General features: G+C 55.0%; 1 protein-coding gene across 9 annotated transcripts in view; it reads left to right on the top strand.

Annotated features, from left to right (window-relative positions):
- The window catches only part of COL26A1 (collagen type XXVI alpha 1 chain), a 197,534-nt gene that overhangs the window by 121,242 nt on the left and 48,357 nt on the right, over nt 1–27,935 (top strand). For all 9 annotated transcript variants that reach the window (XM_072837339.1, XM_072837336.1, XM_072837333.1 and 6 more), the window contains exons 4-5: nt 20,459–20,520; nt 27,098–27,254. In XM_072837339.1, the coding sequence (XP_072693440.1) occupies nt 20,459–20,520; nt 27,098–27,254 (219 nt within the window). The remainder of the gene's footprint in view (nt 1–20,458; nt 20,521–27,097; nt 27,255–27,935) is intronic.

The raw sequence follows: 27,935 nt of genomic DNA on the forward strand, positions 1-27,935 counted from the left end.
GGCTGGGAAAGGTTTTCCCAAGGGGAAGAGGCAGTGCTTCCTTCATTGGCAAGCTTTTTCAGGACACCCTGTGCATGCCAGGAGCCAATTTGTGTCCAGAGGAATGGGCGAGATCCTCCTCTATGAAAATGGACCTAGTCCACCCCCCACACTCACCCAGCAGTGCAATTATTTTTTAAGACTTTTTTTTTTTTGAGATTTTACTTATTTATTCATGAGAGACACAGAGAGAGAGGCAGAGACACAGGCAGAGGGAGGAGCAGGCTCCATGCTGGGAGCCCAATGTGGGACCCCGGGATTATGACCTGAGCTGAAGGCAGATGCTTAACCACTGAGCCACCCAGGCACCTGTAGAAAACTTTTCATTTATAAAATCCCTTGAAAATGTGAACACTTGATTCCAAGTTTCTTTCACGTCTTTAAAGGAGCCCTTATGAGGGAAGGTTCTAGAATCATAAGCTTTGGGGTGAAGACTCTTTTGCTTCTCATTCCTTTTTTAAGATTGTTCATCAGCTTCTGCCTCTCTGAGGATAAATACCAGGCACCTAAGTAGACTCTCAGGGCCCCACATGATGGAGACCTGTGTTCTGTGTGCTGGGCTCTCTCCACACGCAGGGCCTTTGCACACACAGGCTGGCCCCTGCACCTGGCCAGCTCTCCTGCCATCTCCTGGCTCCTGCTCTGGGAGCCTCCACCGACAAACCACATCTGCATTTGAAGCTCCTCTCTCCATTTCCCAAATGGCATGTCACTACCCCACCAGCACACAGGATACCACGGTAGCTGTCTGGTGACCCTGGGTCTCCACCAGTGGACTCGAAACTCCCTAGGGCAAGGAACATATTGTAGCCGCAATACACAGCAGGGCATGGTGAAGGTCTGCTGAATAAATGCACGATGGAGAGGTGGATGAGGAAAGGATAGAAGGAACATCCTGAGCTTTATTCCTGCCCTGCCTCTATGTGTCCACTGGCCTTAGCACAGCTGCTGAGCCCTGCACCCCCCAGTCAAGCCTCTGTGGCTGGGTGATACGTTTAGAATTCTCTCCTGCCTTTCCAATGAGATGAGACGTATTATCCTGAGCGCTCCTCTGTCCCTGGCCTCCATGTGGTCCTTACCCCCCCAGCCTCCCATTGCTTTAGTGACCCAGTGCCCTATGGCTTTGCAGAGGGAGGGGTGTGGGATGCGGGCTCCCCATCCAGCCCTCCCCTCCTCTCCTCTTCCCCACCAGCCTCAGATGTTCCACATTCAAGACAGCGGAGGCTGAGATGCTGGCCTGCCGCAGGCCTCATGCACCTCCCAGGTTGGGCCAAACTCGCGCTCCCTCCCTTTAGGTCTCCAAGGGCCCCAGCCAGTGAGCATCTGTATCTCTTGGAGGCCTGGTCTCCAGAGCCCAAGTGGGGCTCCAGGCAGCTCCGAGAAGTCATAGAGGCAGCCATTCCAAGGAGGATGCTGAAGATGGAAGCCTCATGCTTGGAGATGCTTCCTGGGACCTCCCCCCATCATCAGGTCATCATGCTTGCAGGTGCCAAGCCCCTGAGGGGCTGCAGCCTGCACTGAGATGGCTGGTCCAGGGCAGCAGTGCTGACTGTCCGGCTGAGGGCTACAGCCCAACCCCCCTGGCCTTGGGGGAGGTAAGGTGGGTGGAGGAAGGAGCACTGGCTGGGATCACACAGAGCGGGTCCAGGGTACCCAAGCTTCTCTTGGATAATTCTGGCTAACTGCCATCTCTCTGAGTCTATTTCTTTGTCTTCAGTCAAGGTAAACAGCTTCTCCTCTCTTTTCACATAGAAAGTGAAGATGCTTTGGTCCCTCCTTGAGTTTGCACTCAGGCTGGGCTCTGCAGCCTTTGAGCAAAGCCCACAGGTCCCACGTCTTGTCCGGGCTGGGAGCTGCAGTGTCCCTGTAAACAAGTGGTGCTAAATACAGGCAGAGCATCAGGGGCCGATGGCTTCCCCGTTGTCCCCCACCGGGATCCTGGACTAGCGGCACGGACCCCTGGCCCTTCCACGTTCGCTGCTCAACCCTGACTGAGGTGTAGGAGCAGGAGTGGGGGGCGCAGCCCACACAACACAGCCCACACTCCCACATATGAGACAGACATGAACAAAACACACATGAAGACAAGCCTGTGTGAACACGTGCTCGTTGAGGCTGGTGAACTTGCCAATGGGGTGGCTGACCCAGCCAGGGCCAGCATCATGGGGGATAAAATGAATTAGTATAAGCAATGTGCCTAGAGCAGGGTCTGGCACCTAGTAAGCCCCCAAGGGGGTCAGTTGTAATTATTGCGATTATCAGCCCCAACAGAAGAAATCATGAAACAGTGGAACTGACTGATGGGCCGACCCCACTTCAGCAGACGTCACTCCTGTAGGAGCTGCATCCCAGGCGGCGGCAGGAGCCAGCAGGAGCCCCTCCTGGGCTCATATGGTGGCGCTGCCACTTATCCTGGCTGGGAGGGGGGCTTGGGGAGCCTGTTTCCCTGTCTGTCAATGGAGACGAGAGGGTCCACATTACAGGGATGGTGTGCAAAGACGAGGAGCCAGGGAAGAGTGAGAGCTACCTCGGGAACCACAGGGCACCCAGTGCAGTATGCAGGGAGAATGTGGGAAGGGGGGGGACGGGGAGCCAGGCTGAGGGTGCAGAGGCCATACTGTTCAGGGCTTTGAAGGGCGAGCCTAGGAGTTTGGACTTTATACCCCAGGTGATGGGGGCCTGTGGTCCAGAGAATGAGAGACTTGCCTTAAGGGAGCTGGCCATGGGCTGAGGAGCCCTGAGCTGGCCTGAGACAGCTGCAGGGTGGAGAACTTTTGGGAACTCACATCGTCCCGGGCTCTGGGCCAGCTTTGTCTCTGACTGGCTGGGTGTTCTCGGGCAGATCTCTACCCTCTCTGGACCACCGACCATAACCAGATAAGATGGGGTTTGGGCTCTGTGTTCAGTGAAGGACCACCTGTAGGTACAGCCTTCACGGGCCTCCTGGGAATGCAGACCAGCCCCCGTTGTCGGGAAGGGGATTCCGTGGTCAGTCAGGGATGGGTCCTGCTTCTACAGATCACTCTACCTCTGGCAGAGCCTGGATGGCCCTGAGTTGGAGCCCCGGGCTCCCAGCATCATCTTGGAAATTATTAATTGAATCAGACTTGAAAACTGCCTAAGTGCTACTTCTAGTAGCATTAGTACTAGTAATTCTGATTTACTGATTTTTAAAAAAGATTTTATTTATTTATTTAGAGAGAGTGAGAGTTGGGAGAGGGACAGAGAGAGAAGGAGAGAATCTCGAGCAGACTCCCTGCTGAGCTCAGAGCCCAATGCAGGGTTCGATCCCACAACCCTGAGGTTGTAACCTGAGCCCAAATCAAGAGTCACATGGTTAACTAACTGAGGCACCCGGGTGCCCCTTGACTTATTCTTTATATACTGGTTCTGCCACCCTCAGGAAGCCCTCCTGGATTTGCCTGCTCCCTGGCTCCCTTGGCTTGCTTTAATAATGGTCTCGTGGGTGGTCTCTCCAGGCCCGCGGAGCTCTCAAGGGCTGAGTGTGTGTTCTCACTCCCTGAATCTCGAATGCCCAGGACAGTGCTTCCTGGCCAGGGTGCTCAGCAGTGTTTGTCGAATGAACCTCTGTGAGGTAATTTACTAACTACTGCTCCAAATACTGGGCAGAGGTGAGTGCTTCACTTTCCTTAGGAAGGAGTCTATGTTCCAGAACCTTCCAGGGTCATTTCCATTTGGGGAATTGCCATCAGGATCTGATGCTGAAAGCCTGTCTTCCCCCTTCAGGTAGAGCCTCAAGCCTGCCTTCCAGAGCTGGCTACTGTTGCTGCTCCAGATCCTCGCATGCCACTGAGCCCTGGGGCCTCAGGGAGGGCATTCCACCTCTTGGTTTTTGAGTCAAGCATTAGCCTGGAATGTCCTATATTGAAGCCTTAAGAGACTACCATGATGGGGACGGTGGTACCCGGGTGGCTCAGTTGGTTAAGTGTCTGCCTTCGGCTCAGGTCATGATCCCAGGGTCCTGGGATTGAGCGCTGCATCAGTTTCCCTGCTCAGTGGGGAGCCTGCTTCTTCCTCTCCCTCTGCCCCTCCTCCTGCTCATTCTTTCTCTTTCTCTCTCTCTCTCTGTCAAATAAATCTTTAAAAAAAGAGAGAGGAGGGGCACCTGGGTGGGTCAGTGGATGAGCATCTGCCTTTGGTTCAGGTTGTGATCCCAGGGTCCTGGGATCGAGTCCCACATTGGGCTCCCCACAGGGAGCCTGCTTCTCCCTCTGCCTGTGTCTCTGTCTCTCTCTCTCAGTCTGTATCTCTCATGAATAAATAAATAAATAAATAAATAATCTTTAAAAAAAAAAAAAAGAGAGAGAGAGAGGGATGCCTGGGTGGCTCAGCGGTAGGGTGCCTGCCTCTGGCTCAGGTTATGATCCCGGGATCCAGGATTGAGTCTCACATTGGGTTCCCTGCAAGGAGCCTGCTTCTCCCTCTGCCTGTGTCTCTGCCTCTCTCTTTCAGTCTGTACCTCTCATGAATAAATAAATAAATCTTTAAAAAAAAGAGAGAGAAAGAGGACGACCATGATGGGTGTGTGTGTTTGTGCACAAGCACATGTGTTGTGGGTACACATATGTGTGTGTGCCTGTGCATGTATGCATATGCATGCATGTTCATGTTTGTGCATGTGTATGCACACACATGTGTTTGTATATGTGTGTGATCCCAGTGTCAGACTCCTCATGCCCATGCAGAGCTTGGACGTAAGAGCTAAAAAGGTCTTTGGGACTCACACACACACACACACACACACACACACCATACTTTGTGAACATGTGTATATACATAAGTATTATACATACGTATGAATATTATACATACATATAAATATTATACATATGTGTGTTATGTAAAAAACTTTGGGCCCAAGGGATTTGACTATGGCCAAGGATCAGGGGCCCCTGTTCATGCTCCATAAAGGTGTGGACCCACAATGGAACATCATGCACTGGGCATCTCTTCATAATCTAGTTGCACATGACCTCTCCATCTAGATCACTGTGAAAGTACCAGCATGTACATACTGTATTCTATCCTGTATTTGGATCGGCTGGCTGGCTGACTAGCAGGAAGAGAACAGGGCATGAGGCTGCCAGCCCCTTCTCTGCCTCCTCTCCAGGGCAGGGGTCAAAAGTGGGGGCCTGCAGGACCCATCCAGGCACTGTGGTCCCCTCAAGCTCCAGGAGCTCAGGTCACCTAAGGAAGTGGACAGTTCTGTTCTGCTGATGCTGACTCACCCATGGCAGGTGTCAGGGAGTGGGGATCCATATTCTCAGGAATCTGGGACCAAGGTTTATATCTGAGTCAGAATGGGGGTGGGACTGGGGGCTCCCTGTACTGCAGATGCTTAGATCTGCAGCTCAGTGAAAGAGGAGACAGGAAAAGTCCACCCCTGGCTCCCCGAGGCAGCAAGGAAGCTTGTCTGTCTAGACTCTAGATGGGGAGAAGTAAGCCCGAGAAATCAAAAGTCTCGGGCCTCTGCTCCCACAGGGAGCCTGGGCCGCAGAGCTGGTTCTGAGGTTGGAGCTCTAAGTGACTCAAGTGGAAACATCCAAAATAAAAGATTAACTATTCAAATCCAGCAGCGCAGAAAAAACGTAACAGATCACGATCAAGCAGAGTTTAGCAAATCTACTCATGTAATTCGGCTCATTAATCGTTTAAAAAGTACAGGTCAGCACCTATTCATGAGAAAAAGCGCTGGCGAGCCAGGCAGGAAAAGGACCTCCGGGTCACGCAGATGCTGGCTACCGATGGCACAAGCCAGCATCATACCAGCCTGAGTCCCAAGAAGTGTCCCTTCAAAGTCGTGAATGGGATTTAGAGGCAGCCCCCGGACTTCTCTGCAATACCGTGAGTTAGAAGAATAAAAGGCACGGAGAGTACTGAACGTCGGTGTGACAAAAGGCAGTGTAACCAAAGCAAAAACCACAGGCCGTGGACAGGGGGCACGTCTCTGCCATGTGTAAAATGTGACACTGGGTTGGGATCAGAAATATAGGAAGAACTCCCGTGAATCCGTGTGAAAAAGACAGAAAGATCCCATAGAAAAATGGGTCAAGGACATGAACAGGCATTTCAGGGTCTGGAGGAGAAGTGGCTTAGAACTCTAGGAAAAGATGTTCAGCCTCATTAGCAATGTGGAAAATGCAAATTCAAACCGCAGTGAGATAGCATTTCACACCCACCAGCTTGGCATCCTTTTTTCATCTTGGACAGCTGCCTCTCGGGGCTCCAGGGGGCTCCAGCGCACAGGGCTGAGGGGGTGTTGGAGGAAGCAGAGGACCGGATGCCCCCACATACATTAGGGACGCTCACTCCTGACTCCTCATTGTTCTTCAGGACTCAGCTGTGGCTGGACAGTGAGCAGTTTGGGAGCCTTCCCCAGGGCCTCTCCACCTCACCCCACACCCCCCAACCCAAGGCCCCGGGGGCTGCCAGGACCGCTTCCTTGGAATGTGCTGGTGTCAGGCCCCCACCTCCCAGGCAGCCAGCTGTGTCCCTGGCTGCCGTGCCTGGGTGTGATCTGCAGAGCTAGGAGAAGGGAGCTCAGAGGGTAACTGGATCAGACTGCCCTTCCCTTGTGCGTGGACAGACCCCTCTCCCAAGAGAATCTGCACCCCCAGCTCCCTAGCACCATATCCCTAAAGCTTAGAGAAACTGAAGGGAGGTTGTTGTGGCTCTCTACCCTTCCCACACTGCAGGCCAGCTGTGAGAACAGAGGGCAGGCACCAGACACCGAGGCCAGCCTTTGGCTGTCTCCCTACCTGCAACGGCTTTGCTTCTGGCCTGAGCCTTCTCCCATCTAACACCCCTGGTGAGTCCCAGAAGCCTGGGATGGGACCGGTGTGGACACCAGCCCTGTTGTTGGGGCTGCAGACCAGCGTCTGAGTGCTGGAAAATGTAGCCCCAAACCAGTAGCTGTACTCTGTCTTCTTCCTTGACTCTGTACCCAGATGGAGCTGCTGACTGAGGAGGATGGGCATTTCTGGATCCCAGACCGCTTTTTGTCTTCCTGGGCTGGGCAGTCTCTTCCCCCTCTCAATTATGGGGACAGTATTTTATTATTTTCTTCTTAGGCTCTGTTGGCAGGAGAGAGCAATGGGAGAGTGCTTCGTAAACTGTTGTGCTTCCAGTGGTAATGTATGGCCTCATTCTTACTATGGTGTAAATGACTAAGAAGGATTAATGATGTGCCCACCCTGGGAAAGTCAAAGCTCATTGGATGCATAATCAGGACTGGGTTTTAGCTCTAGGATGACCACTGCCCTAAAAGTGTGACCATGGCCATGAGCCACTTTACTATCCCAGAGCTGTGTTCTAATCTGTCTAAAGGGCCGGGTGAGATAGATCTAAGATCCTTCAGTCTGTTCAGTTGTATGGGAGATTTACTTTCTTTTTTTTTTTTTAATTTTATTTATTTATGATAGTCACACAGAGAGAGAGAGAGAGGCAGAGACACAGGCAGAGGGAGAAGCAGGCTCCATGCACTGGGAGCCTGACGTGGGATTCGATCCCGGGTCTCCAGGATCGCACCCTGGGCCAAAGGCAGGCGCCACCCAGGGATCCCGAGATTTACTTTCTAATACGAGTACAAAAAACATTGCCCTTTCTCAGACCTGCACTCTGTGCTAATTCTGCATTCCCTCGAACGGACCGGTTCAGGGCCCCATGAGGTGACCTTGGTTTTCTCTTCTGAGCAAAGCAGCTGAAGTTCAGAGGGTTAAGGAACTTCCCCAAGGTCACACAGCTTGGTGGGGGCAGGGTCCAGAGATGACTAAGCCTCAAGCTACAAGGCAGCCCCTGTAAATTCTGCACAAATGCCCGTGTATTCTTCAGATGTGTTTTAAACTACTGGGGCAGTCGTGAGGGAGGGAAACGACTCTAAGAAAGAACCAGATCATATCTGAGTGATCCTCCAGGCTGAAGAATACAGCCAATTGATCCGTCCTCAGTGAAAGTCTCTGCTTGGTGAGGGGAGGGGCCTTACCCAGTGGTCCCCTAGTTGCCATGGAAACCGCCTCCTGCTAGGACAGGCCCTCCAGATTTGACCCCCTCAAGAGAGAGCCAGGAGTCTTGTCACCTACCAGCTCCTCTTTCCTGGCCTCCTCCCCATGTCGTGACCGGAGAGCAGGTGGCCCAGGGCTCCAGCCAGACCTATTCCTGGCCAGGAGCGGTGAAGGTGGCAGCTGACCAGTGGATGGTGGCCCCTGAGAGCTGGGTGTGTGGGGAAGGGGGCAGAAGTATGTTAGCCCCAGACGCTGCGGGATGGGCCTCCTCACGTGAGCCCCCCCTTGGATGTCTGAGCACCAGAAGTCAGAACACCAATTCCCGTCCACCTCTTGCCGTGAGCCCAGGGGCCGGAGGTAGCTGCTTCTGTGCCCCCCTGCCCCCGGCAGGCAGAGCAGCTTCTCTGTCTCTAAGGTCCCAGAAACAATTGTGTGTGTTGGAAAAAGACCTCTTCCTTTCAAAAAGCATCTGAAAACTGCTTCAAGCACTTCTCCAACATGAGGGCAGGCCTGGGGTCCCTCCAGCCTGGGATCTGGCCTCAGGAAGCCGCAGGAAGAGCCCCATGTTCACCTCCTGGCTCCCCTAAACAGCACCATGAGGCAGATAGAGAAGACCGAGGCCACAGCTGGAGCCCACTGAACCCTGATTTAAAGCCGAGCCGTCTTGGGCCTCCACCTTGCCTTTGGAAGAGGAGGCACCCCGAAGTGGGGGAGGGATCTGTTCAGTTCTTGCTCTCCTGTGTCTCCTTCCGCTCTGCTGGGGCTCCTCCCCCAGTTCACTGCCCCATCCAATCCCGCCACCTGGGGACAGACCAGTGACAACTGTCAGCTCATAGAACTCTGCTGTCATTTCCCTCCGAGAGCCCTGACGACCAAAGAAGCTCCACCCCCTTCTTGCTGTCTTGCTGTCTTTTGGACACCTTATCTGTTTCATCCTGAGCCCTGACCAGTGCCCAGTAGGGAAGGCCCCACTCCAGCTCCAGGCTGTGGGTGCTGCTCACCACCCGCAGGAGTTCAGAAGCCCCTGGGCAGAGTCAGACGACAGTCCCCACCCCCTACAACCCCTACAACCCCCCCATCCCCACCCCCACTCCATGGTCCGGAAGCCCCTTGGTCAGCCAGCTTCACTTTATGGCCCTTGACCCTTGACCTAGGGCTTGGCATCTCCTTAAAAAGGATTCTTTCCCAGTGACACACAACAATGGCAGTACTGACTCTAGGTGTCACATGGACCAGCAGTCACAGAGCTCGTCTCCCTCGGCTGTGCTTGCTATCATCTTTCAGGCCCAGGCGATGCCATCTGCCAGCTGCGTGAGACCCCACAGATATTTACAGTCTGTTTCTGGAGGAGGGAAAAAGAGTCAACACTTCAAACAATAACGTCGGATTAACGATACGAAGCTCAGAGTGCGCTCAAGAGAAGCCACCAAATCCCTGACCCCAGACGACAGAACAGGGCGAGGGAAGACTGGACCACTTCTTTTTGTGGTCATGAAATCCCTTTGTGTCCCGAGGGACATCCCTGGACGACCTGAAGTCCCTCCACTGAGCAAACGGTGGCACAACTGCCTTCATCCAAGTACCCCCTGCTTCAGGGACCTCACCCCACCAGCTGAGAGCCCACAGGTACCTGACCTTGCAGGTTTTGGAGTGTCTCTGATCTGGTTCCTGCTCCTGCCTGCAGGGCCTGGGGCAGCTTTGTCACCTCTGTCTCTGGAGGCCACTGTCCAAAGGGCAGGGACAAAAGCCTGGCCTGGCCTCACAGGGCAGGAACTATTGTCTCAGTTTTTCAAGGGTCCCCCTGATGGGGAGCGGCTGAGCTGAGATGGAACGGGGCCCCCCACTCCTCACCTGGAGTTTGAGATGCCCGAGACCCAGCCAGCAGTCAAGCAGCCTCTCCAGCACATGGGATGCTTCACATGGGATCACGTATCTCCAGAGCAGCCTGAGAAGGAGCCCTGATGGGGTCCGTCAGCTCGCAGGAAGCAAAGCCTGGCTCCTTTGCCCACGAGAGAGAGAAAGAGAGAGGGGGTGGCCAGCTGATGGCCTTCTGGCTGCGGTTACAGACAACATCCCTGCGTCTGACCCACGGGCAGGGGAGGCCCAGAGAGGGCTGTGCCCTGCCCGAGGACGCAGAGCAGACCCCACTTCTGGCCCGTCAGGGGCACATGCTCACACAGCGGGGACTGGCCTCTGGCCTTGGTAGCTGGTGGGCTGCTAGCAGGGGCCTGCAGCCCCTTGTCCTGTAATCTCTTGTTGCTCCTTTGGGTTCCTTTTCCTGGAGTTGCCATGAGGGAGGTAGGTGGGGCGGGAGGGCCCCTGGCCTCCTATCGGTGACACTGGGTTTTTTTGTTTTGAGACAGAGAGAGTGGGAGGAAGGGGCAGAGAGAGAGAGAGGGAGAATGAATCTTAAGCAGGCTCCACGCCCAGCACAGAGCCCAACAGGGGGCTCGATCTCATGACCCTGAGATCATGACCTGAGCTAAATCAAGTGTCGGCCACTTAACTAACTGAGCCCCCCAGGCGCCCTGATAGTAGGGTTTTGTCACAGCTCTGTGTGACCTGGGAAAGCCTCCTCTGCTCTCTGAGCTGCCCTTTGTACAGGTGTAGGTTGGGACCATGGATTGTGGGTACTCTCCTGCCACATAGGTACCAGGTGAGACCAAAGGTGTAAAAGAGCTTTGCAGACCACCAGGCTCTGTATAGATGGGGAATGTTTCCAGGCTTCCACCCGTGCCTCAGAAATGGACCAGACAGACAGATACATGTGCAACGTGCCCATAAGCAACATGCACAGACACTCCCCTGTAGACCCCCTGGGTGTACAAACACGTGCGCACACACACGTGCACACACACATACTCACGTGCAGATTCTTACATGTCTGCATTTATGGGCTGCATTACTGGGTGAGGAACATGTGGGTTGGCCTCCCGCCTCACCCCTTCCTGCCCTGACCCTCTTGGAGCCACTGATGCTACCCCGAGCCAGCCACGCAGGCACCAGCCCCTCTGGCTCAGCAGCCCCCAACCTAAGCCACTGCCAGCTTGGTTATCTTGTTAGTTGGGGCCTCTGGGGGAGAACAAAGAGAATATGTCAGCCCCTATATAGCAAAGGGACATAAGGTACTTGTAGGAGGGATCTCATTTCTTAAAGAAATGCATTTATTTAATTCCTGCTGTTTCCCCACAGAAGTCGAAGGCCCTAATGTTTCAGAAAGGAAATGGCATGGTGGTCTCAGCCAGGATGAGGGGCTAGGGTGGCGTCTGGAGGAATTTCAGAGCACTGCAGTGTGGGATCCAGGAGAAAGCCCCCTGGGACCTCAGACCTCTCTCAGGCCAGGGCCTGAGGCAGGCCAGGGTACAGCTTAGGAGCCAGGAGCCACTCCCTGACTGCCTCGATGGGAATCTGGGCTCTGCCACTTACTAGCTGTGTGACTCTGGGCAAGCTACCCAACCTCTCTGTGCCTTGGTTTCCTCATCTACAAAATGGAGATAATGGTGGTTCCTATCTCATCAGCTTTGTAGGAATCAGACGAACTTAGGTGACAAGGAATTCCTCAGCACAACGTCTGCCCTTTGAAGGGCGTCTGGCACACAGTAAATGCTCCGTGAACATGAGTTGCCAGTTTTTTTTATTGTTACTATGGCCTGCATTGCACCACATGGGCCAGACCCTCTGCAAGCCAGAATGAAATGAACTTCAGCATCAAAATGTCTTCCTCACCTATACCTTAAATCCCTTTCTGTTTTCTTGGGACTTGAAATGGAAAACAGCACTTGCCACGTACAGTGAGGAAGCTCCCAGAACAGACCTGTCAAGTGTGCCTGGGAGAGCCAGCCACAGAGCGGCCCCCTCCCCTCCCACCTGGTCCCACTGAGATCCTCCAGGGCAGGCGCCCTGGATGGTGAGCTGGGGGTCCCCTTCTAGTTCTGCTTACCTCCTGAGAGGATAGTCCCCTGTGACAGGGCTATAGGCCTGCCTCCTATTCCTAGAATACAAGAATGGATGAGACGTGGCTCCTGCCCTCAAGGGGTGTACAACCCACAGGGTAGGAGGGGTACACAAAAGGCCATCCCCACCCAAGGGGAGCTGAGTGCCACAAGCAAGATGTGTACAGGGCCCATGGATATTTGTGGGAAAGCAGGAGCCAGAATTTGCCTGGAGTGGTCATGGAAGGCTTCCTGGAGGAGGAGGTGCTTAAGTAGGAATTAGCTGATCAAAGGAGTAGAATGGGAGCCATTTCTAGATGTAATAATAAGACAAACAAAGACCAAAGGCCTAGAAGGGTTTGCGTACTCAGAGCATGGCAAGTAGCCCACACTGGCAGGGTTTGTCCTCAGGGCAATGGGAAGCATTGAAGGGTGACATGTCAGATTGGCGGTTTAGGACGAGCGGAACAGCATGACATGTTTTTCACAAGTGGACTGCATCTGTGCCCCAGCACCCACCTCAAGAAAGAGAACAGTTCCATCACCTTTGAGGCCCTCCACCTGCCTCTTCCCATAAGTGTCCTCCCCAAGGTAACGGCTGACCTGCATGCTAGTGCTCAGAGCTGGTTGCCTGTGTTGGAAGTTCAAGAAAAATGGAATCACACAATGTGTGCTCGTTGGGGTTGTCATCTTTCACCCAGCATTATCTTTGTGAGGCTCACCCCCACGGCTGCATGTGGCTTGCACACACTTATTATAGTGGACTGCTCCACTTTGTGAATATTCAGTTGATCCAGGCATCCACTGATGGAATTTGGGTTATTTATAATTTGGGGTTATTAGGAACAATGCTGCAGGGAACATTCCGGCACATGTTTTTTGGTGAAAGTATTTATTCATTTTGTTGGATACGTACCTAGGGATGGATTTGCTTCCACTCAGCCTTATTAGAAACTGCCAAATGGTCTTTTCAAGTGATTATATCATGGACACACCGGGGACACTGTCTGAGAATTCCCGTGGTTTCCATGCTCGGTAACTTCGGCATCATTAGTCTTTTTAATTTTAGCCATTCCAGTGGGGGTGTGGGAGTGCCACACTGTGGTTTAATTTGCATTTTCTGATATAGCTAATGAGTTGAGCTCCTCTGCATATGATTATTGCCCTTTTGGATATCTTACTTTGTGGAGATATGTATTCCGAGAATCCTCTTCTACTTGGTGGTAGGCCTGTTCGTTCTCTTGTGATGAAAATAAATTCTTAATTTTTTGAAAAGACTTTATTTATTCATGAGAGACACGGAGAGAGAGAGAGGCAGAGACATAGGCAGAGGGAGAAGCAGGCTCCCTGCAAGGAGCTTGATGCCGGACTTGAGCCCCAGACCCCAGGATCACGCCCTGAGCCAAAGGCAGATGCTCAATCGCTGAGCCACCCAGACATCCCTAAATTCTTAATTTTAATGCTGTGTGCTCTGGCAAAGTCTTCTTTAACATTAGTGCTTTTTGTGTCCTGTTGAAGAAATCTGTATTCCCTCGTCATGAAGGTAGTTGCCCATGGCTTCTTTTAAAAGCTATATTTTACCTTTTTTTCTTTGTGTTTTACCTTTTGCATTTGGATTGACAGTATATCTGGAAACAACTTTCACGTGTGGTGTGGCATTTTTTTCTTTAAAGATTTATTTATTTATTATTTTAGAGAAAGAGAGCACACGTGCATGGGGAGGAGGGGCAGACGGAGGAAGAGAGAGAGAATCTTAAGCAGGCTCCATGGTCAAGGGGAGCCCAATGCAAGGCTCAATCTCATGACCCTGAGATCATGACCTGAGTCGAAATCAAGAGTCGACACTTAACTGACTGAGCCACCCAGGTGTCCCAGGGGTAGAGGGCAGGGTCCAATTCTTTTATTTTTCTTTTCCATTTGGATAGCCACTTGACCCAGCACTGTTTATTGAAAAGTCTGCCCTTTCTCTATGGTACTGCTTTCATTTTTTTTCATAAATGAAGTGACTATAAACATGAGTCTATCTTTGCACTAATACTACAGTTTCTCAGTTACTATAGTTTTAAAGTAGGTCTCAATTTTAAAGTTCTCAATTTAAAGAAGTATACGTCTTCCCCTTTTGTTCTATTCCAGATTGCCCTGGATATTCTTGGACCTTTGTGTTTTCATATACATTTCAGAACTCATCTGCCACTTTACACATACACACACACACACACACACACACACGCAACCTTCTGACGTTTTGTATGGGATTGCATTGACTCTATAGGTCAACTGGAGAGAATGAACATATTTATGATATCAGGTCTTCCAATCCATGAGCATAGTATGTTTTTCCATTTCTTTAGTTCTTAAATTCCTCTCAGTGATGTTCTATAGTTTTCAGTAGATTTTTTCCTCAGTAATTTGATAACTTTATGATGCTTTTGTGAAAGATGTCATTATAAAATTTCATTTTCTATTTGTCTATTGCCAGTACATAGAAGTGCGGTTGATTTTTGTAAACCATATTCAAGCAATCTTGCTAAAGTAACTTAATAATTCTAATTATTCCTCTTTAGATTTTGTTGGGGGAAAGGTGCAGCCTTTCCACACCAAAGGTTGGGGGCGTGGTCCAGCCATGGTCCACATGGTTCAAGGTCAAGACTCGTTGACCTTGAACTCTGGGCTAGACATGGAAGTAGAGAGGGTGGAAGACAGATTTGGTCAGCCTGGTCAGCAGTGATGAGGTGCAGAAGTCACAGACTTTGCCCAAGCTTAACCATGGTCCTGACACTGTGTGCATATCCATTGAAAGTTGCTGCTCCAGCCAGGGTACCATAGCCCAGGCCACCATGGCTTCATGGGAAGGGAAGTCCTGGGTTCTAATTCTGGCCTTTGATTGACAAGCTGTGCACATTGCTGAACCTCTCTGAATCTCATCCTTCTCACTCACAGAAGGAGGGCAATATGCCCAGGTATTTCTTTCTCTAAGCCAGTAGGTGCCTGGTAAACACTGGTGAATCGATTTCACTCACCAGCATTGTCCCTTTTGCCCATGGGGTAATTCTGTACATCACCAGGAAGTACTGCAGTGCAGGGGCTGCGAATGTGGATGCCCACAGGGGATGAGATGGCTGGCTGCGATTGTGTTCTGAGAAGCTTCAGTGCTGTCGGCTCCTTGGGGATTTCTGTTTCCACCGTGAGGACACCCATGTGAGGCTCCCCCTCTCTAAGAAGGAACTCAATTATTCTTCAATAAAAGTCTTGGCAGAAGTTCCTGAAAAATCTTGCCTTCTCTGTGATCCCTGATCTACAAAAGGATGGAATTTAATTATTCTGTCCTGCCCATGAGCCCCAGGGCTGGGCCTGGCATGCAGCCACAGCTTGATCCAACCCGTAGGCTCCCTGGCCCCCGATGGGGTTCTTTGCTCCGGCATGCACTGGCAAGTATAAGGGAAGCACAGGGTAGGTTCCCCCTTTGGCCTGGCCTTGCCCTCTCCGTCTTTCCTTTTAGGGTAAGTGGCTTAGGAAATCCAATGTGTCTATGATTACCTGGATATGCAGCTCCCTAGAAGTTAACTGGAAAGGTGATATCCTAGGTCCAGGTGCTACCAGAGCCTCTCTGTTCTCCATGGGGCTGGCCCACAGCCCAGTGGAGACCTTCGATAGATTCTGGAGCTCCAGCCTGCAGCTAGCTTGCTCCCTCCACCCCGGACCCCCATCTTCCTCCTGGCAAATTAGACCCCTACCTGTCATAGGAGCTTAAGCCAGGGATCTGTACGAGGTCTGTTTAGGCAGATTGCCTGTGTGAGGCCAGGCAGAAAGAATCTTGTAAAGGTGAGGGGTTGGGGGCTGAGAGCAGACACTCCAACATCCATCCCTGCTCAACCCCTTACTCACTGCATGTCCACTTCCTCCTCTGTAGGTGGGAGGGAAGACAGGGTCCCTCATGGGCTGACACAAAGATTTCAGGATGTGGTATCATCTCCTGTCTCTAAGGACTTTGGAGTTTTGGTTTGTTTTTTGAAGTCTTTTTCTGTCTGCTTATTATCTCTATTTTCTGAGTTTGCTTTTTTCCTGTTTGTTGTTTTGGACTTTGTCTTTTGCATTAGAGGCTCTTGATGCATATTTAACAGTCAGACACCGGATGCTGAACGGGCTCGGGCTGCAGGAGTTTGCAGCCCTCCCAAAGTCACCACACATCCTGATCTTGTCTCTTTGGCTGGAGGGGCTGTGACCTAGCTGAGGGGCATGGCCTGACTGGAGGGGTGTGGCCTAGCTGGCAGCGGGGTGTGAGTGAGAAAGCAAAAGAAACCAGGGCCTACTGAAGACAAGGACTCCCCCTCACCCTACAGCAGTTTCCAGCTGAGTGGGGTGACCAAAGTCTCACCAGTAGAGGAGGGTCCTACATGGCCCCCGTGGGAAAGGAGGGAGGCACCAAAAGAATGTGTGACCTAAGACTGGACTCTTGGGTAGAACAGGGCTGACCTCAAGGATAGTAAGATAGAAGGGTACCAGTCATATCTGTGCTAGGCCCAGCCCAGCTCTTGTCAAGGGAAACTGAGGCCACTTAGGACCTCCTCATTCCTGTGGTCCCTTGTGAACACACCTGGCCAGCCCTGCCCCCATCCCCATAGCATCTGACCCCACGGACCTCCCTGGAGCTTTCTTATAACAGGGGGATTTTAGGGCTCTCTTCCAACTGCACTCTGCTGGGGTTGGCCTTCTGGTGACATCCACCTTGCACGTGTCCCCTCTTGTGGATCCATCTCTCAGACCTCTCACAGAAGGGGCCAGGTGTCTGGGGACAGGGCCACCTGTGTGCCCTGGCTCTCCCTATCAGGGTCTTATGACCCCAGCTCACAGTGGTCTCATTTGGCCTCTCGATTTCTCTGCAATTGGCAAGGTCCCCCTTTGGGCCCAGGCCTGGAGAGTCAGCCTCACTTGGGAGCTGGGTCCTGAATTCTAGACACAGAGCCATCACCAGGAGCCGTACTGGCTGAAGGAAAACGGCAAGGGGATTAGCAGATGTTCTGTCCTACAGTGGGTGTACAGAGCCCAGCAGGAGAGTCGGGGGGGCAGGGGCACAGATGGCAGAAGCAAAGAGACCAGGAACTTCAGGCCCTTGGAGCTGATCCAGTATAGACCCTTTTTACAGATGAGAAAACAGAGGGGCAGAGAGGACAGATGAGGCCCTCTCTAGGCTCACAGTGGGTTAGTGGCCTTATAGTTCTCTTTCCACTGACCACACCAAGCAGTGAGTCCTCCCTCCTCTCGCTCACACACACACACACTGGTTTGCCTGGCACATTCACACTTCAATACACACATATTGGCAAAGAGTCATAGGCACACTCTCCTGCATCACCAGGAATGTGCTGCAGCCCTGGGCACTTATGGGCCTGTGTGTGCTGGGGAGGGCGCTGGGATCATGGGAATCCCTCCGGATCTTGGGAAGCTGGAGCATTCATCTTAGCCAGAGGAAACCAAGAACCAGAGCCAGTGGGCAGGGCCCGATCTGCTCACTGAGCCATTCAGCACCCTCAGTGCCATTTCTAGGTCCCCACTGCTCCCCTGAATCATTAGAAAAATTTAAACAAACATAATATAATTGCTTGTCGATGACAGAATGCCAGGGGAACCATAAAACCCGCCTGGTCTCAGCGCCTGCCCAGGCAGGTGGCACGGGGAGGCCAAGCTGGCAGCCTCAACCCTGCCTGCTGGCTGGGCCTCCTGGGCCTCTCTGTGGCTGGGAAACTGGACCCCCCCACCCCGTGCCCGCTGCCAGCCAAGCCGCACCTCACCGGCCAAGAGGGGTGCCCGGTGCCAGAGCAAACTGGGCCCAGGCCCAACATACTTTCCAGAAATAGGTTCCTGCGAGAGCCTGAGGCTCACCTCTCCCTCCCCAGACCTTCTCCCCTGCAGAGTCCTGTTTGTTGCCTCAGACCCTGGAAATGCTCTGTTCACAGCCCCTAAACGCCTCTGGAATGTTCACTGGGCCAGGCTGGGGTTCTAGTTCACAGCTCCCCCACATCTGTCCTGCCTCCTGCTCTTGCTGCCGGTCCCCAGGGTGGAGTGGTGCCCTCTGGTCCTGGATGGGGCCTGGGACTCAGGCAGTAAAGTCACTTTTCACAGTCCTTCAGGCCCGTACTCCTGCAGAGCCAACGCCTGCTCCCCCGTAAGACCGAAAGACATGGCTGCTAGGGGAAGGTTCCTGGGCCTTTGCTCGAAGGGCAGGCATCCTCATTCATTATGCCCTGCCCTCCACCTCATCAGTGTCAGCACAGGGTCACCAAGGGATCCCTGAGCAGCAATGGCGCCTCCAGGTGGATGAGAGGGTGGTTGGGGAGGCACAGGGGTGGAGGGAGGGAGTGGGGACGAGGGTAAGTAGGTGGGGGATGAGTGGTGGGTGGCTAGATGAATGGGGTCGGGGCAGTGGGTGGGTGAGTGGGACCTGATTTGTTTTGGTCTCTGTCTTTCCATTAAAGGCTTATTTTAAGGCCTGAGAATCCTGAGCTGTCTGGTTTTTGTTTTTGTTTTCCTAAAGATTTTATTTATTCATGAGAGAGGCAGAGACACAGGCAGAGGGAGAAGCAGGCTCCATGCAGGGAGCCTGATGTGGGACTGGATCCCAGGACCCCGGGATCACGCCCTGAGCCAAAGGCAGACACTCAACCACTGAGCCACCCAGGCGCCCTGCTTTGTGGATTTTTATCGCTTTTCCTTTCTTCACCACCCTTTCTTGGGTGAAATGAGGGGGAACCATGTGGGTTCAGCACCACCCCCCTCTCTTGCTGGTCCTTGGTGAAGTCCTGCCCTGTATACATTCTTCGAGTTGTTTGGAAGCTTCAGTGTTTATGCCTCAGTCTCTGATCTGTTTTATGTATCGGAGTTACAGACAAGGTTTTATTGAGGGGGGAAAAGAGTTCTGTTCTTAAAATATGCTTATAAACCACTGACTGGGCCCAGCCCAGGGGAGCCGGGGAGGGACATGAGGGTGAACGGGGCCTGTGCCAGCCCGCATAGCATGTCTTGTGAACCCAGCGAGGGCTGGCGAACAGACGGGCCCCCTGCCCTGAGGCCCGGCACCCCTGTGGAGGATGCAGCCTGAACCACGGTCCTAAGACCCCTAGCCCTCCGTCCCCCCATGTCTCAATCGCCACTGCAGCCCACAAACATTAATGAGGGGATTTACTTTCGGGGATGCAGTTGGGGAGCTCTCCAAGGATGGGGGTGCTGATGGGGGGCAGCTGTGGACACTGCTGGTGAGCTTCAGGCCTCCATGCAGTCCCAGGGCCTCTGATGGTCAGCCCCCAGGACACCAAGTGGGACCTACTGAGTTACCCTGATACCTCCGTGTCCATTTGGCCCAGAATGAGGTTCCTGGAAGGTCAGGCTTTGAACAGAGGGAGGGATTTAGGCATCCCTTGACTTCTGGAGCGATGAAAGCTCTTTAGAACAGCTTTGAACCGTCTATTTACTCTTTAAACAGCTCCGGTCCCCAGGGCAGACAGACATAAATAGATAATTGTAGCCCAGGGAGATGTATGCCTGGGGAGTTAACCGTCCCTGGGCTCCCAATTGGCCTTCCGGTTTCCAGTCCCTCCCACGCCTGCCCACGGCACCTGCTGCTGCCACAGTGAGCTTTTAAAAATGCAAATCTGACCTTGACGTTCAGCCCCTGCAACAGCTGCCCACTGGCCTTGGGACACTGCCCAGAGCTCCCCCGCCAGGCCTCTGGTGTTAGGGCCCAGCCCACCGCTTGTGGGGGCTGCGGGGGATCCCCGGTTTGCTCTGATTCTGACAGGCTGCTGCCAGACCCTCCCCTGGTCTCGCTTGTCTCCAGACCTCAGCCTCTTTCCTCACCCAGCCAGTCATGCGCATCCCTCAGGCCTCGCCTTGGATACCCCTGCCTCCAGGATGTCCTCCCTGACTACTGCCTCCCCTGACCCCAAATTAGCATTGCTGCTGCCCCATGATACTCTTTTGCACATTCTGTTCTTACAGCCCTAGCGCAGCCCTTGCCAGCCTGTACCTCTTTGCCCTTCCCCCTCCCCAGACAAGTTCTCAAAGAGAACACATCCCCTTTACCACCTATTTATCAGTTACTGGATTTTTTTTTTTTTTTTTTGAGCTCCTACTTTGTGCCAGGCCCTGGGATTTGTAGGCAAATAAAATTGACAAAGACCCCACCCTCATGGCACTCCAAGGCCAAGGAGGCATCTGGTGCTGGCTCAGGGCTGGCTCGGACGCTTTGCTGAATAAACGGACAGTAGAGTGTGCTGTGCTCAGAAAAGAGGCAGCTCAGAGGTCAGGCAGGCTGCCTGGAGGAAGAGGCACTGAAGATAAGGCTCTAAAGGCTGGGCAGTGGTCTTCAGGAAAGCTGATCCAGGAGCTCCTGGCCTGCCGGCCTGCGGAGAGGCTACTCTGGTGGCTGCTGCCCTCACCTGCTCTCACTCCATTCTCACCCTTCTCTTTCAGAATGCATGAACTGTACCCGGCTCAGCGACATGAGTGAGCGGCTAACCACGCTGGAGGCCAAGGTCAGATGGCCTGGGGCGCCCGGCCTAGGGAGCTGGCGGGTGTGTGTGAGGGTCCCGCATCAGGTACCTGCTGGCCGTGGCTGGGGAGAGAGCCCAGCCCTAGGGAGGCCAGTGGGCCCGAGTAGCCTGGTCTCGAGCTTGGGTGCTGCTGGGGTCTCAGTGGCTCTGGGTAGCCTTCTCTGGGCTGCGCCAACCTCGTGGGGTCGGGAAGGGGTGTGGGGAGAGCCAGAAATCTGGAAGTCTCAGACAGCAGGCCGGTCTGGGTGTGAGTCCCAGTGACTGGGGGGCTGGATGCCCAGAGGTTGACCCCTCAGTGGAAAGAGGAGGAGCCCCTGTACCCCCACAGCTGCTGCCCCCAAACCTGGCTCCTCCTCTTCCTCCCTGTCTGGCACACAAGGCTGAGCACCAACAAGCCTATGGAGGAGGAGCTGCCGGGTACCTGTTAGCTTTCGCCCTGTCTACATCAGGCGGCGGCCTGGGTCACCTCAAAGGCAGAAGAACTGAATAAAGGACAAGTAATTTATTGGAGTAGCCTGGGTGGCTCAGTCAGTTCCTTCCACTAGGGTCATGATCCCGGGGTCCTGGGATCGAGGCCCACATCTGGCTCCCTCCTAGCAGAGAGCCTACTTCTCCCTCTCCTCCTCTCTCGTGCTCTCTCTCACTGTCTCTGTCTTTCTCTTTCAAATAAATAAATGAAATCTTGAAAAAAAAAAAAAAAGGTAGTAAGTCCAAGAAGGGAAGGATATGCGAGGTGCAGGTGTGGTAGCAGCCAGGTCACCCTCCTGGACGCCGGGGCTCTGTGCCATCTGACCCCTCCGAGAGACAGTGCAGAGCATGCTTGGGACAGAGCTGCCAGGGCGAGGAAGCTGGCAGTCTCTACCATCCATCAGCAGGAGACACTTCTGGGCTGTGCCCCCTTGTCACATCATGTCCGTTGTCTCACGTACCTGCTGAAATAGCTCCTGTGGCCAGAGAAAGCCCTGGTGGAGAGTCTCAGGTGCCTGCAGGAAGAAGCCAACGCTGTGGGGTCCGCGGGCCAGACCCTGACTGGGGACGAGCCCTATTCTCCTTTCACATCCCAGGGAGCCTGGTGAAGGACAGGCCTGGGCCCGGGGTTTCTGTACCCTTTCATATCTGAGGAGCCTCTTGGGGCAAGGGACCACTGGAGTCGCCTGGCCCAGGAGGAGCGTCTGAGCGTAGGAGCATATGAGCATGGCCTGCTGGCAGGGAGGCCAGGGAGAGGACAGAGCACTGAGGTCACCTGAGAGACACCCCCCCAACCCAGCAAGACCACTGAGCAGGTCCAGAAGTTAAAGTCCCTGCTCAGAAAAACCCGACGGGCAGGTCTTCCCAGTAGACACATACTCATACACACATAGAGACACACACGTAAGACACATATGGACACACACACAGACATACAGACACACACAGATACACATACATAAGACACATATACACGAGCACACAGGAAAACACACAAACATAGACACACCAAGACATACGTACGTGCACATACAGACACACACACATATGGATATACATGTAGACACACACACACTCACAGCCCCCTCCAACCTGACATTCCCTTTGGCCCTGCCTCTTGCCTTGAAAGCCTGACCATGAGGGTATCTGCCCAGTGGGATGGGGGCTGCCGGTGACTGTCACTTGGAGTCAGAAAGAAGTGGGACTGCCACCCACCAACTAGGTGGCTCTCGCCCGAGCTCCCACCTCCACCTCCTTGTTTGTGCAACGTACCTGCTGGAGTAAAGGGCAGCCGAGGCCTCGGATGATGTGGCTGTGGGACCCGGCTTGGGAAAACGATCCAGCACTGGACAGAGGAGAGGCTCTGTGTTATCACCTATGCCACATTGGGGTCCCCATCTTCCCGATGGAGGCACAGGTGTGTGGGAGATGCCCGTGCAGAGCACACGGCATGAGAAGTTCCGGGGTATGAATGGCCTCCCAAGCCCATCTGCGGGGGGGGGAGGCAGCAGCCCACACTCCTGGGCACAGGCTGGGGATGGGGGGCCCCGTCCTCTGCTTGGGGTCAGTGGCTCTGCGGGGCATGGGGGTGGAAGCCTTCAGGAAACAGACACTCCCACATGAGAAAGCTGGGGCTGGGGAAGCCCTGGGAGGGCTGGGGGGTGCTGTGGAAGATTCTGGGGCACCCGAGATTTGAAAAAAAGGAGGGGTCCCCAAGCCAGCTGTCCCGAAGGACATTTTCCAGACACCTGAGGCTCCGAGTGGTTTGGCAGTGTCAAGCGACAGCCTGCCCTGGCCCCGGCCCAGCATGTCGGGGTGTTAAAAGTCGCAGCTCTGTGGGAGGACTGGCACTGTGCTAACTGTCCTCCGCCCACCTGGCCCCCGCCCTCCTGCCTGGTGCAGCTCCTCCCTGTCCTCCCACCCTGACACCTCGCTCTGCCCCGACAGCAGGCCGGGCGTGAGGCTTGCCCCTGACCCTGCGGTGAGGGTCGTGACCCCTCTGCAGACCCCGGGGGTGGGGGGTAGGGGCAGCGGGATGTGTTGGAGGAGCCCGCGGTAGGGTTCCTGCCCAGGAATGGCTCTGCCTCACCAGGTCCCTGCTCAGTTCTGGGCTTCAGTCTGCTGCCCCGTGGAATGGAAACAGGAGTCACTTTGCTGCCCCTCACCAGGCTGTGTCGGGGTGGGTCTACAGGGGTAAGCTTCGGTGCAGAGGTGGGGGGAAGGTAGTCTGAGTCTGGGGTGTGCAGAGAGGTGGCTGCCACCACCCTCCTTCCAGATTCCCAGGTCAGGGATGGGTGATTCCTGTCTCAGTTTCTGTCTCTTCTCTGGATCACCTTCCAGCTGTGTACCTACCTGTTAGCATGCCTGAGTGTCCCCTGGGAGCTTCGTCAGCCCAGGTCAGAGGGCCCTGAGAGGCAGTGGCCTGGAGAGGGAAGGGGACGGAATCTGGCCTAGCTGCCCAGACAGCCTCTGCTGAGGCCAGGCACGCGCCTGCCAGGCTCAGGACAGCATGGAGCGGGGCCAGTGGCTGTGGTCAGGCCAGTGAGAGCCAGGCAGGCAAACTCCAGATGGGGAGTCAGAAACCAGAGGGCTGGCAAAAGAAAGCAGTAGCTCAGAAGCCTGGAAACCGAGGCTTCTGCCCTTTCAGACAAAAGGCCTGCTTTGGTGTATCAGGAGGGACGTGTTCAGCTATAAGGAACAGACACCCAGCCTATTCGTTAAGGACATTTGTTGTTTGCTCAACAAGAAGTCTACCAGAAGGTGGTCTTGGGATTGTTTGGGTGGCTTAAGAACTGAGGCTCTTCACAGTCTCCGCCTCCACCTCCTTTGTGAGTTGGCTTTTGTCCTCATGGTTAGTGCCTCATGGTTATAAAGTGGCTGCTGCAGCTCAAGACATCACATCCTCATACCTGTTCAAAGGCAGGAAGTACAGGCTCTGGCAAAGCAGCCTGACAGGCTCGTGTGTCTGATCATCCAGCACTGGGCTATATGCCTCCTCCTCGTTGCAGGCGAGCTGGGAAAGTAGGTACCGGGCCAATCATGATTCCTCCTCTGGGGCACACCCACAGGTACACAATAAGGGGTTCATGAGCCAGGCAGCCATCAAGGTGTGCTCCATCTTCCCTTACCCCATGAGTGCCTGAGTTCCCAAAGGACCCAGACCTGGGAGCTGATCTGGGATTCCTGTCACCTTCTTTTCCTGGGACAGCGTAGAATGGCTGTAGGGGGATTGCGGGGTGGAAGGCCAGTAGGCAAAAGTTTCCTGATTTCCTCTTTCCCCTCCCCCTCGGTTTACACTCTGACTTCACGGACCACATGGCCACATGGGGTGGAAGGGAGCCCAAGGGGGTTTCTCTGTGTGAGGGCCACAGAAGCCTCGACTTAGCTGGTCTCTTGTGCAGGAGGGCGGCCTCTCGGCCAGTCATCCAGGCCGCGGTGATGTCATCAAGGCCACTGGCCTCCAAGGCTGGCTGCAGTACAGTTTTCTTGTGTTGAGTCCCTACGCCCGCTGCTGCCCGCCCTGGTGAGGTCATGTCAGCGGGAGTGGGATCAGTTTCTCCAGGAAGTTGGCCATGGTCAGGCCAGGAGGGCTTGGACTCTGGCCAGAGCTGATGCTAACTTGGCTGTGGCTGGGGCTCCTCTGCCTGGGTCCGTGGGCTCTGTGGGCCTTCGAGTGTGCATGGGAGGTGCCCCACAAAGAAGTGAGCCAAGGGGGAGGGGCAAAGCTGCAGGTGTCAGGTCCCCTGGGGGTGGGTCTGGAGCCCTGCCAGGGAAGGGGAACACCTGGGCCTGATCCCAGGAGCCCATAGTGGGCGCCCCTCCCCTGAGCCCTCAAAGCTGCTCCCACCCCTCTACTGCCTGGTAAATATGTCCATCTGGAGGCCCCCCTGAGACACTGCAGTTCAACCCAGCGCCCCGTATTGATCACCTTCACCCCTAAACCTGCCCTCTTCCGTGTCCTGACTGGCTGATGGCAATCCCACCGTCCTGGGAGCCAGACCAGAACCAGGGGACCCACTCCTGCCTTCACCCATTGTCCTGTCCCCAGGCCCGGGGCACCTGGCCCTGGTAGTTCGTACCCTCATCCTCACTGAGCCCACCGGCCTGAGCCCCCCATTCTGTGTCATCGACAGCCAAGTCTCCTTGCCCCGCGCCCCCACTCCTTCACTGCCCCATAGCCCCTAACCTCGGATGGACGTGGCCAGTGAACTTCCCAGTGGACATTCAGTGGCCGGGGCAGGATCATCACCCTCCCCTCCCCGAGGGGATGCCAGGGTCAGGCGATAAAGTTCCACCCCCAAGCTGCTGTGTGATGGCAGCCGGCTGCTTACCTTCTGTGTGCCTCCGTGAGGCTCCACCAGAGCCAAGGCTGTGGCCCAGCTGTGGGGAGGTGGCCCAGGTACCTCATGGGACCCTGGTCCCCACACCTACTTGCTGGGCTACCTTGGGCAAGTCACTTGTAGTCTCTGGGCCTCTATTTCCACCTCACCTGTGATGTAGCTGCCTCAGGGGCCCTTGTAAGGACTAGAGGGGGGAGGGGCTCAGAGAAGTAGCCTGGTAGGGGGGTCTCTAGAGCCTCAAGGGGCAGGAGTCCACCCATCCAACACAGATGGAGATCCTAAGAGCTGGTGCAGGGTGCCACTTTGTTCCCAAGGATCCTCAGGGACGGTTGATCACCCAGGTCCAGGGACAGGGCAGGACTGGTGGGAGGGAGTGCTCAGGGGGCCCCTTGGCTGCACACCCATGAAACCTCAGCCCAGCCCAGGTCTGGGCGCCGTGAAGGCAGCTCTTTGACCCTGTGACCAGCCAGCATCGCAGGAGGCACGGAGGGCACAGTGTGCTGCACGCCCCCACTCTCTCATGGATCTATAGGGTCAGTCCCATTTTGGGAAAACCGAGGTCCAGAGGTCCCAACACTCATACGAGGATGCACAGCGGCCACCTAGTGGTGGCCTCCTAGTGGGAGAGCCAGGATTCAAACCAGCTCCTGTGGCAGCAGGGCCCACGCCTCCCCCATTAGGTGGCACATAACGGGCGCGGGGCTCTGGGGGACCGTGCCCGCTCCCCAGGTGGTCTCTCCTGAGGCAGGGCTGCCGGCACACGCAGGAGGGGATGGCCGTCAATCCGCAGGGTCAGACAGGTCGCCAGGAGGTGGGGAGGGGGCCCTGGAGTCTCAAGACCTTCCCGGGGCTCAGGAGCGAGGGAAGGGGCAGGGGGCGGAGAGGCCAAGGGGCACCCGGAGAGGCCTGGGGAAGGCCAAGTGCACAGGCCCGGCCCAGGCGAGTCGGGGAATCTAACAGGATGCGGGGTTCTGGCTCCCAAGAGCTGGAGGGAACCTGAGACACCAGACTTCCTCCCCGGGCAGATCAGGGTGGAAAGACTGGGGGCACGCGCTGGGCGGAGCAGGAAGCCAGGCTGTGTCCGCAGGCCGTGGGGAGGGTGGGGTCTCCCTCTCTGCCTGGGGGGGCCTACCCAGGGTCTCAGCACCTGCCCGCTGCCTTGCTCAGATCCCTGGTGCACAGTGCCCCCTGCTGACCTCGTGGGGGGACTGCAGGGACTCGCAGGGGCCTCTAGGGCCTGGATCCAGGTTCACCTGAATTAGGGAGATGGTGTCCCCGCCCAGGCCCTGGGTCTTCCCAGGCTATGACCCCCCTGCCACCTCTGTCAAGGGGAGAGAACAGGGCAGCTTTCCATGCTGGTCCAGGTGGCCACCTTTTGGTTTCCTAGAGCTCGTCCTAAAAACCACACCCCAAGCCGGGCCCACTGTATGTTTTCAGTAACTCCTGTGGGAGGAGCCAGGGAAGAGGGGTGACCACAGATCTCCCCCCACGGTGATGGGCTCTCTAGAGAGTACGGGGAGCCTGAAGATGTCCCGATGGTGACCTGCTTGAGCCCTCCAGTCCAGGAGGGCTCTCCTGAAGTGGCAAGAGGCAGGCACCGGTAGCAGAACCTTCCCGCAAGGGGAGCAGTGGTGTGTATGATCACCCGCACCTGGCCCTGGGCAGCTGCAGGTCTCAGGGGGCGCGTGTCCCTGCGCACGCGTGTCTCTAGCCTGGCCAGGGGTCCTGACCCTCTGCTTTGTCCTGCTCAGGTTCTCCTGCTGGAAGCAGCAGAGCAGCCCGCAGGCCCGGGCAATGACCTGCCGGTCCCCCAGAGCACCCTGCCGCCCTGGAACGAGGACTTCCTCCCCGATGCCATCCCCCTCGCCCACCCGGGGCCCCGAAGGAGAAGGCCCACGGGCCCAGCTGGTGAGTGAGGCCTGCAGGGGAGGACTCCAGCCAGCCTCTCCGGGGACGGCGTCCCAGCACACGGTCTCCCAGGGCCTGTACCCATAGGTCACACGGCAGGCCCTTTGGATAGAACGTCCCTCCCCCCCCAGATGGTATTTTGAAAAACTGAGCTAACAGCTCAAAAACTGGGGGGTTTCACACAAAAATCAGGATTTGAAGCTTCTCTTAGAAAAATAGAAGCTCTGGCCATTGGGGCTGCAGCCCCTCGTGGAAGCAGTTGGCTGTAGCCAGATCGCTGCTGGCCCCACAGACCCACCCCATCCAAACTGCTATAGGCCTCACCCTCTTACCCCGCCGCAGGGTGCATGTCCTCATGGCCCGCCCCCGCTGCCTCTTAGCACCTGCCCTCAGGCCCCCAGCCTCGCCATCCCCTCCTTGCTCAGCTTTCCTGGGAGCTTATGGCCTCCCACCCCTTCCTGGGGGGATCCTCGCTGAACTCCCCGGCTAGAATGGGGGCACAGAAGCCACCCTGCGGTCTGCTCCTTTCCTGGCAGATTCTGAAGTCGGGACTATTTTCTCTCTGCAGCTTCTATGCATTGGGCTGTGCCCTGGGAGATGGTGGCAGTGTTAGGACAGTAGTGGTTAGGGTTGCTGAATGCCGGTATCTGTGCTGTGCCGGTTAATAAATATTTTTCTATA

Source organism: Canis lupus, chromosome 8, assembly GCF_048164855.1.
Source record: "Canis lupus baileyi chromosome 8, mCanLup2.hap1, whole genome shotgun sequence".
Taxonomy (NCBI): Eukaryota; Metazoa; Chordata; class Mammalia; order Carnivora; family Canidae; genus Canis; species Canis lupus.